The 17,580-nt window shown below is 52.5% G+C and overlaps 1 protein-coding gene across 4 annotated transcripts in view; it reads right to left on the bottom strand.

The window, feature by feature from the left end:
• The window catches only part of CFI (complement factor I), a 28,315-nt gene extending 13,292 nt beyond the window's left edge, over positions 1–15,023 (bottom strand). For all 4 annotated transcript variants that reach the window (XM_029076649.2, XM_029076651.2, XM_029076650.2 and 1 more), the window contains exons 1-7: positions 14,773–15,023; positions 12,378–12,627; positions 9,587–9,740; positions 7,564–7,739; positions 5,562–5,675; positions 5,282–5,392; positions 456–485 (exon numbers count right to left, since the gene is read on the bottom strand). In XM_029076649.2, the coding sequence (XP_028932482.1) occupies positions 456–485; positions 5,282–5,392; positions 5,562–5,675; positions 7,564–7,739; positions 9,587–9,740; positions 12,378–12,627; positions 14,773–14,835 (898 nt within the window). In that variant the 5' untranslated portion in view covers positions 14,836–15,023. The remainder of the gene's footprint in view (positions 1–455; positions 486–5,281; positions 5,393–5,561; positions 5,676–7,563; positions 7,740–9,586; positions 9,741–12,377; positions 12,628–14,772) is intronic.
• Between the last annotated feature and the right edge of the window lie 2,557 nt (positions 15,024–17,580).

The raw sequence follows: 17,580 nt of genomic DNA, 5'->3' as shown, positions 1-17,580 counted from the left end.
TTCGAAGGATAGATTTGGGGTCGAAGTTCTCGTTGAGGTCGGCGTAAGGAAGCTCTTCTGTCATGGTACCAGAGAGGCCAGGAAGGCCAGTGGTCTGGAATACATGGTTTTGCACCATTTGGATGCCTCAGTTAAAGGGAAACTGGGTTTTGGGGTCTTTAAATTAACAGGTAATTCTTGTTTTGAGGTTGGATATTGCGTCAATAACCCAGAGATAAGTCCTTCAGAGTCTTGTTGTTGTTGTTTTTTTCACGTGCGTCCTCTATTTTTATTTTGGCCGGAGGGGTCTGGTCTCTCTGGATCCCTGAGGCTCTTGACAGGAGTCCCTCGTAACCCGCATCCTATCGCAGCCCCAAAGCGTAAGAACCCACATCCCAGGCGTGCAAGCGACGTGAAGAAAAATAAAGAGCAACATTGCAAAACTGGCTTGATCTGAAGGCAGTCAGCACTTTTACCTTGATCCTGCGTTTCAGAACTTTCTTCCCCTAGAAATAAGAACACAGGATATCGTCAAAGAAACAAGACCACAAAGTTGTATGGTATTGACGGCGGAGTTGGAAGAAGGTTACATAAATTTAGAAAATCTGCCAAACCCTTAGAGATATTATTAATCCCCCAGTGACACTGCTTTTAAGGTAGATAGACAAGGACTTATCTATCCTAGCTATCTTTAAACCATCTGATCTAGAATACATGTGGTCCTTACATGCTAGGGACAGTGATAGGCAATTTTGGAACCAAGGACACTTTATAGTGCAGACTTGACTCTACGTGAACAACTGCTAAATGTCGCATTACCTCAGGATAGAGACCATTCAGGTCTGTGAAAGGTGTATTAAAATGTGGTATTTGCATGAATGAATGTCAGTCTTTTCAGTATATTCTAGTGCAATTGAAATATATATATATATATATATATATATTTAGTGAGAAGTGAATCCAAAGCCATACTGAAATCCTCAGGGTGGTGCAAACATAGGCATAAGCTCAAAACCCACATCATTTCCCATTACTGGACTGTATTTTGCCCAACAGTTCATCCCTTCCCAGTAGGAAGTCGAGGGTGTCTGAAGGACCATGCCACTTTTCAGGTCTGTGATCACGGCAGCACTGTCTGACGCAATCGATCGATCGATCGATGGGTATTTATGAAGTGATTCCTGAGCTTGGGAGAGTACAACAGAGTTGGTAGATGGGTTGCCTGCCCACACGGAGCTTACAGTCTAGAGGAGGAGACAAATATTGAAATACATTACAGATCTGTACATAATTCTGTGGAGTGAAGTGTGTGTGTGTGGGGGGGGGCCAATATCAAGGGCATCAAGTGAATAGACCATAGAGAAGCAGGAGGGGGTGGGGGGAAAAAGACACTTAATCCTCGAAGGGTTTCAATTCCCTTCTGCGACTGCTTCACTTTTTCCAGTCTGAAGGCCCCCTGTCGCGGTAATTTATTCTAGCCGTAATGTATTTATTTATATTAATGTCTGCCTCTCCCCTCTTGACTGGAAGCTCACTGTGGGTTGGCACAGTGTCCGCCATCTCTGTAACAGCGAATCTTCCCAAGTGCTGTAGTGCAGGGCTCTATGCACAGGAAGCACCCAATATGTTAACTGATTAATTAATTGATTGATTCCCGAGTGAGTTCCTCAGCCTCCTAAGTGGTCCATCTCAAGACCGATACTTCTGGGCCTCTCGCTTGGATGCCCTCAGCTCACCAGGCTGTACGCTCGTCGCGGGCAGGGAATGCGTCCGTTTATTCTTCCGTTGTACTCTCTCAAGCGCTTAGTTCGGCGCTCTGCACACAGTAAGTGCTCAGTAAATACGTTTGAATTGAATAAATAATAATAATAATATTGGTATTTGTTAAGCGCTTACTATGTGCAGAGCACTATTCCAAGCGCTGGGGTAGATAGAAGGTAATCAGGTCGTCCCCCGTGAGGCTCACGGTTAATCCCCATCTTACAGATGAGGGAACTGAGGCACCGAGAAGTGAAGTGACTTGCCCACAGTCACACAGCTGACGAGTGGCAGAGCCGGGATACGAACCCATGACCCCTGACTCCCAAGCCCGGGCTCTTTCCACTGAGCCACGCTGCTTCTCAATGAAGGAATGAGGCTTTCGGAGCTTTCTCTGAATATACGGTTGCCCTGAGCACCTCAAAAAAGTCGCCAACTGCCAGTGCAGATTACCACAGTTTGATCCTTTATTGCTCCACACAACCTGTCGTTTATTTCAGTGTCGGTCTCGCTAGACCACATGCTCCTCGAAGGCTGCGATCGCGTCCACTCGTCCTATTTCAGTCTCCCGAGCGGGCACCCTCCGCGGAGTAAGTGGCTCGGTAAATACCACCGATGGGCCGCAACGACCGAGGTCCAGTTTTCACCGGGGCTAGCGGCATTTCCTTCGGAACAGGCCCCGGCCGGGAGCACTGGGCTAGATGGTTTTTCGAATCAGTTCATTGAGCCGCTTGGATCTACATTTCTCACTGAGCGGGGAGGCTGATTTCCTGTGGTTCGTAACATGTCTCCTCACAACCAGAAGGCCTCTTTGAGGGCGGAACCAGCCGACCCAAAAGCTTTAAAACTCCAAGCGAAAAGGTAGGCTGTCTTTATGTTCTCTTCCCCTTTCTGGTGGCTGAGTCCCGTGGGAACGTCTAGTAAACTTGCCCTTTTCTCTCCTAGTTAACACCTCATGGAGAGGGGAGGCCAGAGGAAGCAGGGTCTCGATTTCTGGTTTGCGAATGAAATCTTTTAGCTCCCCCCACCTTGAATTTCAGTCCTTCACTAAGTAAACGATTACACTCGGCAGCTATCGGCCCGGGAATCCCCACTCGACACGTTACGGACTCTTAAATGGGAGAACTCGGGGTTTCAAGCGGAATTCTGGTTAGAACTCTTAACGCCCCGATTCTTCTGGACGGGCTTGGGTGGTGGAGGGAGTTTTATACTGGGCCAAGATATTTTCACAAGATTCTCTGAATCTTACAAGGGAACATTCCCCTGCTGCTTCCTCTCGTAAAGGAAGAGGAGTGTCCGTCCACTCTGCCTCGGATCGCTAGAGCAACGCAGTGGTGATGTGATGATGATAACATTGTGGGGTATTTGTTCAGTGCTTACTCTGTGTCAGACACTGTACTCAGTGTTGGGGTAGAAAGAGTAATAATAACAATGATGTTGGTATTTGTTAAGCGCTTCCTATGTGCAGAGCACTGTTCTAAGCGCTGAGGGAGATACAGGGTGATGGGGTCGTCTCCCACGTGAGGCTCACGGTTAATCCCCATTTTCCAGGCGAGGGAACCGAGGCCCAGAGAAGTGAAGTGACTTGCCCCCAGTCCCCCAGCTGACGAGTGGCAGGGGCGGGATTCGAACCCATGACCTCCGACTCCCAAGCCCGGGCTCCTTCCACCGAGCCGCGCTGCTTCTCCACAAGCAGGTCAGACAGGGTCCCCGTCCCACAGGGGTTTGCAGCCTGAGGGGGTGAGAGAACAGGTATCTTATCCCCTTACGCTATCCGTTAAGCGCTTTCTTTGTGCCAGGCACTGTTCTAAGCGCTGGGCTAGATACAAGCTGATGAGGATGGACGCAGTCCGTGTGGGACACTCACAGTCTCAATCCCCGTTTTAGAGATGATGAAACTGAAGCGGAGAACAGTGAAGCGACTTGCCCGCGGTCACCCGGCGGACGAGTGGCAGAGCGCAATGAGAACCCAGGTCCTTCTGAGTCTGGGTCCTTCCGGGTCCCTCGGGGAGGCGGTGCGGCGAAGCGGCAGGGCGCCGGCCTAGAGGCCGGAGGACCCGGGTTCGAGCGAGAGCCGGGCCGTTAGCCTGCCGGGTGACCGCGGGCGAGTCACTTGCCTGTACCTCAGTTTCCCCGTCTGTAAAAGGGGGATAGTGACACCTGCCTTGTCTCCCTACTCACAGGGTCGTTGCGAGGGTTGAAACGAACTAAGGCGAGAGCGCTTTGGTGGTAAAAGCGCTACAGCGAACCGAGGTATTATTACCGCGCTTAGTACGGTGCCTGGCACCTGGTAAATGCTTAAATACAGTTATTATCATTACCACCTTATCCCCATTTTATAGATGAGGAAACCGCAACGCAGAGAAACCAAGTGACTTGCAGGCGACTGGCAGAGCCGGGATCAGAACCCAAGTCTCCCGACCCCCAGGCCGGTGGTCTTTCCGCTTAACTCAACTTACTTAACTTCTCTATGCCTCAGTTACCTCATCTGTAAAATGGGGATTAAGACTGTGAGCCCCACGTGGGACAACCTGATGCCCTCGTGCCTACCCCAGCGCTTAGAACGGCGCTCGGCGCATAGTAAGCGCTTAACAAATACCAACATTATTAGGCCACGCCGCTCCTCGCCGCCGGGGCCTCCGATTCCAAACCGGACTCTAAGTCCCGAAGCCCGAGCGGCTGTGGTGTCCGAGCTTCTCTGTGACGGGGAAACTAGTACAGTGCTCTGCACATAGTAAGCGCCCAATAAATACTATTGAACGAATGAACGAAACTAGAAGGGATGTCGTATTTCGAGCCGAGGCACTGGGCGGCCTGTGGCTAAAGGAGATGAAAATCCTGCCGGGCGCGCAGCATCCTGCGACGGGTTAGGGCGCTCGCTTCTCCGAGCCCCTCACTAAAGGCCGGGCTGAGGACCGGGTGACCGAGAGAATCCGGATCACGACGTGTTCCCTCTTGGGGTTCGAGGCTGCCGAAGTCTCCCCTCTTCTGCCCCACCCTCTGACGCTTCACCTCTCCCCCTCGCCTTCTCCGGCTTCTCCGTGTACCATCGCCTCGCCCGACCCGGGGACTGCCCTTTTCTGACAGGACTGCGTCCGTTCGTTCATTCAGTGCAAAGCACTGTACCGAGCGCTTGGGAGAGTAGACTATAACGATCGACAGGCACATTCTCTGCCCCATCAATCAATCGATTGCATTTATTGAGCGCTTACCGTGTGCGGAGCGCTGGGGTAAGAGCTGGGGAGAGTACAATACAACAATAAAGAGACGCATTTTCCCCAGCTGCGTGACCTTGGGCAGGTCGCTTAACTTCTCCGTGCCTCAGTTACCTCATTCGTAAAACGGGGATTAAAAACGCGAGCCCCACGTGGGGCGGGGACCGGGTCCGACCCGATTACCTTGCATCTACCCCAGCGTCTTGAACGGGGCTTGGCACGCGGTAAACACTTAAATACCGCTATTACTATTATATTCATATCGAGCTTAGAGACTGCGCGACTAATCGAAACCGGAGAAAGAATGCAGTTCCGGAGTTCCGAATTACCTTTGCAGTTATTTTCGTCGTCTCCCAAAATGCAATCCATTTCGCCGTCGCAGCGATGGTCTTCGGGAATACACACGTCCGACGTGCAATGGAAACCCCCAGGTCGACATGCTGTAACGAAACCGGGAAAAGGGGCAGTTTTAAAGGGTTTTTTCATCTAATTCCTCACCCCTGAAAAAGACACGGAGTACCCCACTCTGCGAGTTTCACGTTTCGCCCCCTTCTACCGGCCAGGGTGTCCGCACGTCCGACGGAACTGGTGATGAAGACGCACTGTTACCTCGACAGCACAGCTCGTCACTCTGATCCCCGCAGTCATTAATGCCGTCACAGGTTTTACTCCGAGAGACGAATTTTCCATTGACGCATTCGAATGAATCGGGCGAGGGAGGTTCTGTCGAATAAGAGTTAAGGAAATAGAGAACCGAATACGTGAGGGACGCCTCTCTTAGGTCTCTGTCACAGAATTTCACGGTATTTTCTTTTTCCCCTCAGCCTCTGGGGTAGTGGAAGTTCGCTGAGCCCCTGAGGACTGGAAAGTCTGTTAATGAAGTCAGGACAATTTGGACAGCCAATCCAGATATGATTTGTGGTATATGGTATTTGTTAAGTGGTTACTATTATAATAAGGTTGGTATTTGTTAAGCGCTTACTATGTGCGGAGCACTGTTCTAAGCGCTGGGGTGGACGCAGGGTCATCGGGTTGTCCCTCGTGAGGCTCACAGTCTTAACCCCCATTTTACAGCTGAGGCAACTGAGGCCCAGAGAAGCGAAGTGACTCGCCCAGAGTCACCCGGCTGACAAGTGGCAGGGTCGGGATTCGAACCCATGACCTCGGACTCCCAAGCCCGGGCCCTTGCCACTGAGCCACGCTGCTAACTCTCAGGCCCGGGCTCCATCCGCTAGGCCATGCTGCTTTGGACCGTGTGTCCCACGAGGGACAGAAACTATGTCTGATCTGCATACATTGGATCTTCCCCCCCACCTAACACGTAGTAAGTGCTTCACAAATGCCCTTATTATTATTATTGAGACTTTTCAAAATCTTAAGTGAATTCTTGGCATTTCCCCTCAGAACTGCTTCTCTAGGAGGAATATTTTTGAGAAGAAAACCCTCAAGCATTGACTTGAAATTTTAAAAACAATTCTTTCCCCGGACCGAATACGTAGTATCCAGGAAAGACAGAGTATATATTCCTTGGGGAATAATCAGTCATGGCCCCAGAGAGGTGCACTGATGCATTTTCGCGCTTGGATGGGAGCAAAAATAAGTGAAACTCCTTTTTTTTGGCAGCTTCACCTTATTTGACATAACGTGTACTAAGTGTAGGAAGGAGGGAGTGCTATTTAGTTGCTCACTGACAGTTTCTAGGAACGATTTCTACTGGGAAAGGCCCCTGGAAACAAAGTATTGCTATTTACTGAGCTGACCGAGATATAAAGCGTGCTAGATGTCACCTCACAACCACTGAACCCAAACCAAGACCTGCTCATGTAAGGTTATTAGTTCATTCATTCATTCATTCGATAGTATTTATTGAGCGCTTACTATGTGCAGAGCACTGGACTGAGCGCTTGGAATGAACAAGTCGGCAACAGATAGAGACGGTCCCCGCCCTTTGACGGGCTCACGGTCTGATCGGGGGAGACGGACGGACGAGGACGATGGCGATAGATAGAGTCGCGGGGAAGAACATCTCATTGAAACAGTAGCACATAAATAGAATCGGGGCGACGTACATCTCATTAAACAAAATAAATAGGGCGATGAAGATCTAGACAGTCGAGCGGACGAGTACGGTGCCGAGGGGAGGGGACGGGAGAGGGGGAGGAGCGGAGGGAAAGGGGGGAGGAGAGGGTTTAGCTGCGGAGAGGCGAAGGGCGGGGAGAGGGAGCAGAGGGAAAAGGGGGGAGCTCAGTCTGGGAAGGCCTCCGGGAGGAGGTGAGCTTTAAGTAGGGATTCGAAGAGGGGAAGAGAATGAGTTGGGCGGAGGTGAGGAGGGAGGGCGTTCCGGGACCGCGGGAGGACGCGGCCCGGGGGTCGACGGCGGGATGGGCGAGAACGGGGGTTAGAGAAGGCTGGCCGTCGGTTTTCAATCCTGTGCGTTCGATCGTATTTACTGAGCACTTTCGGCGCGCGGAGCACCGTACCGAGCGTCCGGGAGAGTTCGACGTAACCGTCGACAGCCACGTTCCCTGCCCGCGACGAGCTTATGGTCTAGAGGGGCTGTTTTAAAATCGACTGTGGGAAAGGGAGGTTTTTCAGAAACGGTTTCACCCACCTACTTCACGTAAGTAGCAGGTGACTCCAGCGGGCGTCTCATCGTGAGTGTCAGCTCTCTTGGAAAAAGCACATTCAGACAAGCTGCTCTCTAATCCTCTACAGGTCACATCCAGACAGTGAGGGGCCTTCATTCGAATTGCAGAATCATTTGCATACCGATGGTGAAGCGCTCCTCTGGGGACGAGGCAAACGGAGAGGGTCGATTGGCGCAGCCCCAAGTATCCCGCGTGAGGTCTCGGAGAAAGCCGCACGACCCGCGGCCTCCATCCCGCTAAATCCTCAGCGCCGCTCGCCTTGTGGACGAGCGTCGATCGACCGTATTTATCGAGCGCTGCCGGGCACCGCACCGAGCTCTCGGGAGAGCACGGCCTAACGGAGCCGGTAGACGCGTTCCCTGCCAACGGTGAGCTCACAGTCTAGAGGGGGAGGCAGATGTTAATAGAAATCACGGCTATGTCCCTAAGTGCCGTGGGGCTGAGGGATGGATGAATTGAGGGTGGAAATCCGCGTGGCAGAGGGGCGCAGAAGGAACTGGGAGTTTCCACCCGATCGGCCGATCGACTAATCCCTGCTCCGATCAACCAATCTCTGATTAGAGAAGCAGCGCGGCTCAGCGGAAAGAGGCCGGGCTTGGGAGCCGGAGGTCATGGGTTCGAATGCCGCCTCTGCCACTTGTCGGCTGTGTGACTGGGCAAGTCACTTCACTTCTCTGGGCCTCAGTTCCCTCCTCTGTAAAATGGGGGTTAACTGCGAGCCCCCCGGGGGACGACCTGACGACCCTGTATCTACCCCAGCGCTTAGAGCAGCGCTCCGCACCTAGTAAGCGCTTAACCGATGCCGACATTATCGTCAACTGGGCCTCTAGTAGGTTGACCGTCAGCGGCGGGCAGGCTTCGTGTCCTGAAGAAGTCAGCGGGAGAGAAAGCTCACTTCACCTGGGCTGACAGTAGGTTCCCGGTCACCAAGCAGAGGACGGGCAGATTCAAAGCCGGCGGCTCCCGAGCTTCTGGCTTCCAGGCTAGCGTCCCGGCCGCTAGGCCCGCGGAAGCCCCGCTGCGGGTTATTTGTCCTCTGTGGACTGCCCGTTCCTGGGATTTGCCGCGCCCAATCACCTCAACGGCGCGGCAGCCGTTTCCCCTGCCGGCTGCCGGCCCCCATCATTTGGACGAAGGGCCTCGGGGTTTCCTTCCGACTCACTCATTCTTTATAGAAGGGGGAAACCACTCGCCCGTTCTTATCCGTCACGGAGAGTGGCCTCACCACCCTTGATAAGCGACGTGTATCGAGGGACGACGGTAAAGCGCCCAGTCGGATCACGAAAAGATCGATTCCGTGAAATGATGATGATAACGTAACGATGTTGGTATTCGTTAAGCCCCTACTGTGTGCGGAGCCCTGTTCTAAGTCGGATCGTGAAAAGATCAATTCCGTGAAATGATAATGATGATGATAATAATAATGTAATAATGTTGGTATTAAGCGCTTACTATGTGCGGAGCCCTGGTCTAAGTCGGATCGTGAAAAGATCAATTCCGTGAAATGATGATGATGATGATGATAACGTAACAATGTTGGTACTCGTTAAGCGCTTACTATGTGCGGAGCCCTGTCCTAAGTCGGATCGTGAAAAGATCAATTCCGTGAAATTGATGATGATGATGATGATGATAATGTAATAATGTTGGTATTTGTTAAGCGCTTACAATGTGCGGAGCGCTGTTCTAAGCGCTGGGGGAGATACAGGGTCATCAGGTCGTCCCACGTGGGGCTCCCGGTCTTCATCCCCATTTTACAGCTGAGGGAACTGAGGCCCGGAGAAGTGAAGTGATTTGCCCACAGTCACCCAGCTGACACGTGGCAGAGGCGGGATTCGAACCCATGACCTCTGACTCCCAAGCCCGGGCTCTTGCCACTGAGCCACGCTGCTTCTCTACAATGACGACGACGACGGCGGCATTTGTTAAGCCCTTACTATGGGCAGAGCAATGTGCCGGGCGCTGGGAGAGACCGAAAGTACTTACTGCGCGTGGCCCAGGTGTCGGCAGACCACGTTTGCTTCCGTTATGCTCCACTTACTGTTACATAGGTACGCTTGCTCGTCGCCGTTCACAAGTTTCACTCGGACGATTCCCTCGCTAGGGAGCTCTCCAGACTCCAAGGAGACGGCGAACGTCTCTACAAGAAAAAATAAGTGAACCGCTACGTTCAGACGGTGCCGGGATTAACCCGCGTTAAGGAAAACTAAAACATAAATTGTTGGGGAAATGGGAGAAGCGTTATATTTCCCACTTTAAAAGGACACCGGGAGGGGAAAATGATTCCTGATCCGTCGTGGCGGCCGCTACCTCGGCCAGAGGCGTCGCCCCAGGGTCAAAGGATCGTCTCTGAAACGGAAAAGCTGTTCGTTTTTCCCTCTCCCTTTCTTTGAACGTGTCTCTCTCTGCGTCTCTCGCTCTTCGTCCTCGTGTCGACGGGCTGAAGAGTCCCTGAGACGCCTGCGCCCCGCCCTGCACCTGGGGCTGCCTGTCCAGGAGATCACCGAGAAGAATTAAGGTCTCCTCCCTCCTCCTCCTCCTCCTCGACTCCGGTGAGCCCTCTTAATCGGTACCTTGAAAGTAGAGCGTTAGTCAGGGAGAGCTCCGTGAGATGTAATTTCTCCCGGGCAGTGGAGCGTTCACGTGTCCCCCCGGGATCCAAAAAATCGACCAAAATCCAACCGTAAATATCGTTAGCTGAGGAAAGCGTACTTCAAATGTGGACCGACGCCGATATGAATTAACGACGGACGGGATTCGGTGACGGACCGAATACGTGGGTTGAATGAGAGAGATGGGTCGGGGATAACGGCAGGGTCAAGGGCTGGTGAGACAGAGGGGACGGTGGGGCCGTCTACAGGGATGGGGAGGACGAGGGGAGGACGGGGTCTGCGTGAGAAGATGAGGAGTTCCGTTTGGGACGCTTCAGGTTTGAGGTGTCGGAGGGACATCCAAGGGGAGCGGAAGGCAGGAGGAAATGGGGGGCCGGAGAGGAAGGGAGAGGTCTGGAGAGCTGGATGCGGGAGGGGACCGTCGGAGGGTGAAAGATCGATTGTAAACAGTGGTGTGGGAAAGGGAGAGGGAGGGATAAAGTGGTTGAAGAGACGAGAAGCAGCGTGGCTCGGTGGCAAGAGCCCGGGCTCGGGAGTCCGAGGTCAGGGGTTCGACTCCCGGCTGTGCCGCTTGTCAGCCGGGTGACCGTGGGCGAGTCGCTTCGCTTCTCTGGGCCTCAGTTCCCTCATCTGGAAAATGGGGATGAAGACCGTGAGCCTCGGGTGGGACAACTTGATGACCCTGTGTCTCCCCCAGCGCTTAGAACGGTGCTCTGCACACAGTGAGCGCTTAACAGATACCAACCCTGTTATTCTTATTATGAGGAGGGGGTTAAAGGTGCTCAGTATATAGGAAGGCCAGGGCTCGCTAACTTCTCTTTAAGGAAGGCGCGGAGGCTTTATTGTAGCGAGCGTGGCCCAGCGGATCGCGGTAGTCAGAAGGGTCCGGTAGAGGACGCGGATTTTGAGAGCGGCGGGGAGGCCTCTGGCGAGACTGCCGAGAAAGAGGAGAAGGTGACGGAGTTGGGAGGAGGCAGCGGAGGGTCTCTGGGAAGCTCCCGTCGGAGGGTCTGTTTCAATAATCCGACGGCTGGCGAGGTCATCGGCGTCAGGGAGTGAGGTGGCCGGGGGGCACTGGGAGCTTCGGGAGGGAGTTGAAGAACTGGGAGCGATCATCACTAGGAGCGGGAGACGTGGAAGTCGACGACGGAGGGATGGAAGAGTTGCAGAGCGGGAGCGTTCCGCTGCCCGCCCACAGGAGTGAGGGAGATGGACTGCGGAAATCCAGGGCCCGAGGGGATGAAGAAGGGGGACGAAACCCCCGTCGTCCTTCCCCCTTAGCCTGCGAATCCCACCTGAGGAGACAGGGACCGAGTCCGAACCGATCGTCCCCAGCTCCTATTACAGCGCTTGGCACGTCCCGCTCATCAAATCCCCCGGTTATCATTCATCGATCCGTCAGCGGTTTTCACCGAGCGCTACGTGCAGGGCGCTTGGGTGAGCGCGACGCAACGGAACTAGCGGACACGTTCCCAGTCAGTGTCGTTATTATGAGTAGAGGCAGGATATGACGAGTGCCCGGAGTAGCGCGCTGCCGTTTGGACGAGAAGGAAAGGGACAGATTCTGCGAACGACGTGGAGGAATAAACCGGCAGGGTTAAGCCCGGATTGGATTCGCCTTAGCAGCTCTGAAACACTGCTGCGCTTCATGTCCTGGGCCAAGTCGGGAAACCGACGAGAGGTTATTCGCGGAGTCGGGAGAGACGTCCACGCCGCCCTAGTTATTTTCCATTATTTCGGCGTGGGTCCCGGCTCCACTGAACTCCCCGGCCCATCGTACGACGAGCATACCGTGCTCTTTAAAGGTCCTGCGCGATGACCAGATTTCTAAATCGGTCCCGATGAAGTGTCCTCATTCCCCAGCGAACTGGGGGTTTAAAAGAGAAGCAGCGTGACGCGGCGGCAAGAGCCCGGGCTCGGGAGTCCGAGGTCGTGGGTTCTAATCCCGGCTCCGCCGCTCGCCAGCTGAGTGACTTGGGGCGAGTCGCTTCGCTTCTCTGTGCCTCAGTTCCCTCCTCATCTGTCAAATGGGGATTCAAACTGTGAGCCCCACGTGGGACAACCTGATCACCTTGTATCCCCCCAGCGCTTAGAACAGTGCTTTGCTGGTAGTAAGCGCTTAACAAATACCACCCTCGTTATTATTAAAATGGAGGCTTTCCTACCTTTCTTTTCACAGGTTCCATTGATCAAAAACTTGGTTTCCGGGTGGAGGCATTCGTAAGTCTTCAGCTGACAATAATTCCGGAATAATCGATGACTGGTCGAGCACACCGAACTGCCACTCTTGGGACACAGATAGGGAAGCTTGCACATGCAGGCTCCTTCGACGCATTTCTCCCACGGTTGGCAGAAGACTTTGGAACACGACTGGTGCGTATATCTGTTTGATAAGCATTTTTTAATCAGGAAATCCTGCAATAAACAACGTCGAAATGAAATGGATTAACCGTCCCCTAATCAGCCTTCACCTTCTCTACTGGATGGGTGTAGCCGTAATTTATTTGATTTTAATACCTGGCTCCTCCTCTAGACTGTGAGCCCCCTGTGGGCAGGGAACGTGTCTACCAACGGCGTGGTGTTGTACTCCGCGTGGCTCGGTGGAAAGGGCACGGGCTTCGGAGTCAGAGGTCACGGGTTCGACTCCCGGCTCGGCCACTCGTCAGCTGTGTGACTGTGGGCGAGTCGCTTCGCTTCTCTGGGCCTCAGTTCCCTCATCCGTAAAATGGGGATTCACTGTGAGCCTCACGTGGGACGACCTGATGACCCTGTATCTCCCCCAGCGCTTAGAACAGTGCTCTGCACACAGTACGCGCTTAACAAATACCAACATCATTATTATTATTATTATTATTATTATTAAATACCATCGAATGAATGATGGTCATAAGTCGAAGCTCTTCGGGTGTGAAAACAGGAAGGGAGAGCGGCGCCGAGGCCGCGGAGAGAGCGTGGGCCCGGGAGGCGGAGGACCTGGGTTCTAATCGCGGTCCTGCCCATCGCCCGCCGTGGGCAGGGATTGTCCCTACCCGTGGCCGAACGGTACTCTTCCGAGCGCTTAGTACAATACCCTGCACACGGTGAAGCGCTCGGTAAATCCGATCGATCGAATGAAGGAATGGATAGGCCGCTGTGGGGCCTTGGGCTCTTCTGGGCCTCGCTTTCCTCATCTGTAAAATGGGGATTCAATACCCGCTCTCCCTCCCACTCGGATCGCGAGCCCCACGTGGGATGGACGGGCCGTCCGACCGGATTATTTTGAAGTTCCCACGGTGCTCGGCGTAGAGTTGAGCGATCTCTCACATAGACCGCCATTATCAACGTTAGGGAGGCGGTCAATGGTGAGCGGATCCACTCTGGTAACTGATTATGGTGGACAGACGTTAAGCCATTTACTCTCAAAATACCTCTGGGGGAGGTGAAGAGTAATTGGAGTTCGTCTGCACTGCTACTGGAAAGATACATTTCTTTTCCCTAAAAGAAAAAGAATTCCAACTTATTTCTCTCACTTCCCCTTGCCTGAGTGCAGGTCGCCCCATGGACTAAGTTTTATTGGGAGTTTTGGTTCCCGAAACTTGTTTCCACGGTACAGAAATTTGCGAGCCAGTTTCCTCAAATCATTTTACTTGTGGGTGTTCCCTTAACAGAACTGGGAGCGGGAGATGAGAAAAGACTTCTTTTTTTCCCTTTGATGATAATGATGGCATTTATTAAACTCTTACTGGGTGCCAAGTTGCAATAAATCCGACTGAACGAATGAAGGAATACTCAAACCCAAGCAGGCAGGAAAAAAATGCCCGTTTTAAAATGGTTCCCTGTAACAACTTAACTGAACGACTATCGACCCGTGTGGCTCAGTGGAAAGAGCCCGGGCTTTGGGGTCAGAGGTCATGGGTTCGAATGCCGGCTCCGCCACTTGTCAGCTGACTGTGGGCAAGTCACTTCACTCCTCCGTGCCTCAGTTCCCTCAACTGTAAAATGGGGATGAAGACCGTGAGCCCCGCGTGGGACAACTCGATTCCCCTGTGTCTACCCCGGCGCTTAGAACAGTGCTCTGCACCTAGTAAGCGCTTAACAAACACCAACGTCATTAAAGCATATATACAAGACAGTTGCATCATTTTTCCTCTTTTCCATCTTTTTTGTCATCAAGGAGCACCATGGCTTAATGACCGGAGCACAGGCCTGGGAGTCAGAAGGTCACGGGTTCTAATCCTGCCTCTCACTCGTCTGCCGTGAGACCTCGGGCAAGTCACTTCACTTCTCTGGGCCTCGGTCACCTCACCTGCAAAATGGGCATGGAGACCGTGAGCCCGATGTGGGACAGGGACTCTGTCCCGGCCCATTTGCTCGGATCCGCCCCAGCGCTCAGAACGGTGCCCGGCACATAGTAGGCGCCTAACGAATGACGTGATTATCATTACGATGAAAATAATTATGCAGACGAGCGGCTGCTGTCACCCTAATGAATCGCCAGGTTATTAATCTTGTTTTTAAACCAAAACAATTCATTTGGAATCTGCCTTTATGGAAAGGTAAAAGAGATAAATCAATACTCACCGGTTCCTCGCAGAAACCTAAGCGGGAGCAGAAAAACAGCAGAAGCAACAGATGGAGTCTCATTTTGCAGTGTTTTAGTTCTTTCCTTGCCCAGTATTCCTTTCCACCAAAGGTCCCCAGTCAGTTTTAATTTCTAACCCCTGAAAAAAACATTTAAAGCACAGGAGCCTATGTGGTGTTCGATAGCTGTGCACTCTGGAAACATTTGGCCGGAATCTGGTGGGTTTACCGTAATTCGACAGAAAAAAGGTTGCCGGGGTGAATGATTAAGGTGGACGACCGATAAGGGCGGGCTTTTCCATCGCAGCTGATTTTTCTCCACCCTCTATTAAGCAATTGTTTATCTTACTTTTTGCCCCGAAGAATGAGTCGATCTTCATTTTATAAACCCATTTCCTCCTTTCCTGCTTTGGAACCTGTTCTTGTAGTCTCCGCTCACGTTAACACCTTTATCGAGGGTAATGGAAAACTGAAGAGCGGAGAGAATAGAGGAAAACTTTCAAAAGGCATGGAGTATCGATAAGAATAATAATGACGTTGGTGTTTGTTGATTTGACACCTTTATCGAAGGTAAGGGAAAACTGAAGAGTGGAGAGAGTAGAGGAAAACTTTCCAAAGGCATGGAGTATTGATAAGAATGAGAATAATGTCGGTATCTGTTAAGCGCTGACTATGTGCAGAGCGCTGTTCTAAGCGCTGGGGGAGATACAGGCTCATCAGGTTGTCCCACAGTCTTAATCCCCATTTTACAGATGAGGTGACTGAGGCGCAGAGAAGCGAAGCGACTCGCCCACAGTCACCCCCAGCTGACGAGGGGCAGCGCCGGGATACGAACCCATGACCTCTGACTCCCAAGCCCGGGCTCTTCCCGCTGAGCCACGCCGCTAGGAATACTTAAGTATCTACTCTGTGCGCAGCACTGTTTTGAGCGCTGCAGCGTGGCTCAGCGGAAAGAGCCCGGGCTTGGGAGGGTTCGAACCTGACGACCCTGTCTCTCCCCCAGCGCTTAGAACAGTGCTCTGCACATAGTAAGCGCTTAACAAATACCAACATTATTATTATTATTATTATTATTATAACCGTTCATTAGGTTGGACACAATCCTTATCCCAGTCTGTGTAATGGATCATCACCAAAGAGCAGACTGTGAGGATCTGTAAACCAGACTTCGTCTCACTGGATCTCCCCCGGTTAGACCGTAAGCCCGTCAGAGGGCAGGGACCGTCTCTATCTGTTACCGATCTGTCCATTCCAAGCGCTTAGTCCAGTGCTCTGCACATAGGAAGCGCTCAATAAATACTATTGAATGAATGAAGCCACGACCTCAGACTCCCAAGCCCGGGCTCTTTCCACTGAGCCACGCCGCTTGACAGATACCATTAAAAAAAAAAAACCCCCAATATAACAGATACATTCCCTGCCCACAACAAACTTACAGTCTACAGCAGGGGAGACAGACATTAATGGAAAAAAATAAATTAAGATACGTACGTTAGTCCGCATTTCTCCACTCCTCAAATACCTCTACCGGTCCCCGCCCGACTGCACTTGCGTATATAATAATAATAATAATAATAATGATGATGATGTTGGTATTTGTTAAGCGCTCACTATGTGCCGAGCACCGTTCTGAGCGCTGGGGTAGACACGGGGGAATCGGGTCGTCCCACGTGGGGCTCGCGGTCTTCATCCCCATTTTACAGATGAGGGAACTGAGGCACAGAGAAGTGAAGTGTATATGTGCGTATGCTATTTATGACTCCGTTTATTTTATTAATAAGGTGCATTTGCACATTCCAAGCACTTAGTCCAGTGCTCTGCACATGGTAAGCGCTCAGTAAATACTACTGAATGAATATACTGATGTCCATCTAGACTGCCAGCTCAGGGAACGTGTCCGGTTATTGTTCCCGAGCACTCAGGACGGTGCTTTGCACAGAGTAAGCGCTCAATAAATACGAACGGATGAAAGAGTGAACGAAAAGCCCTCCCAAAGCACCTAGAGGGTGTATGCAGGCCTTTCGGTAACCCTGTTGACTTCCCCCAGGGATAGAGCAGATAGAAGAAGGCGGCGTGACCTGGTGGAAAGAGCCCGGGTGCCAGAGTCAGAGGACCTGGGTTCGAATTCCAGGCACTAAGTCTAATCCCCCCCCCCCCCCCCGCCCCGATTAGACCGTAAACCCGTCAATGGGCAGGGACCGTCTCTCTCTGTTCCCGATCTGTCCGTTCCAAGCGCTCAGTCCAGCGCTCTGCACACAGTAAGCGCTCAGTACATACGATCGAATGAAAAAAATACCACTGAATAATTCCCACTCCACCACTCGTCTGCTGCGTGACCTCGGGCGAGTCGCCTCACCTCTGCGCGCCTCCGTTTCCTCATCTGTAGAATGGGTATCGAGGCCTCCGCCCTCCCCCTTCGCCTACTGCCCCCGACGTAGACCGGGAGCCCCGTGCGGGAGAGGAACGGAGTTCAGCCGCTGATCTCGTATCAAACCCCAAGATGATGTAGCGTTGGTTGGATCGTATTTAATGAGCGTTGAGCGGGTGCGGAGCGCTGTGGTAAGCGCTTGGGAAGTAGAGTGCGGCAGCGGAGACGGTCCCTGCCCACGACGGGCTCAGTCTGGAGTACCGCGCTTCATTCATCAGCGTGGCTCAGTGGAAAGAGCCCGGGCTTGGGAGTCAGAGGGCGTGGGTTCGAATCCCCGCTCGGCCACGTGACCGTGGGCGAGTCGCTTGGCTTCTCTGGGCCTCAGTTCCCTCATCTGTAAAATGGGGATTAACGGCGAGCCCCACGCGGGACGACCTGAT

Source organism: Ornithorhynchus anatinus, chromosome 12, assembly GCF_004115215.2.
Source record: "Ornithorhynchus anatinus isolate Pmale09 chromosome 12, mOrnAna1.pri.v4, whole genome shotgun sequence".
Lineage (NCBI taxonomy): Eukaryota > Metazoa > Chordata > Mammalia > Monotremata > Ornithorhynchidae > Ornithorhynchus > Ornithorhynchus anatinus.
The sequence above is the reverse complement of the archived record's forward strand: the minus strand, read 5'-3'. Positions and strand labels throughout refer to the sequence as shown.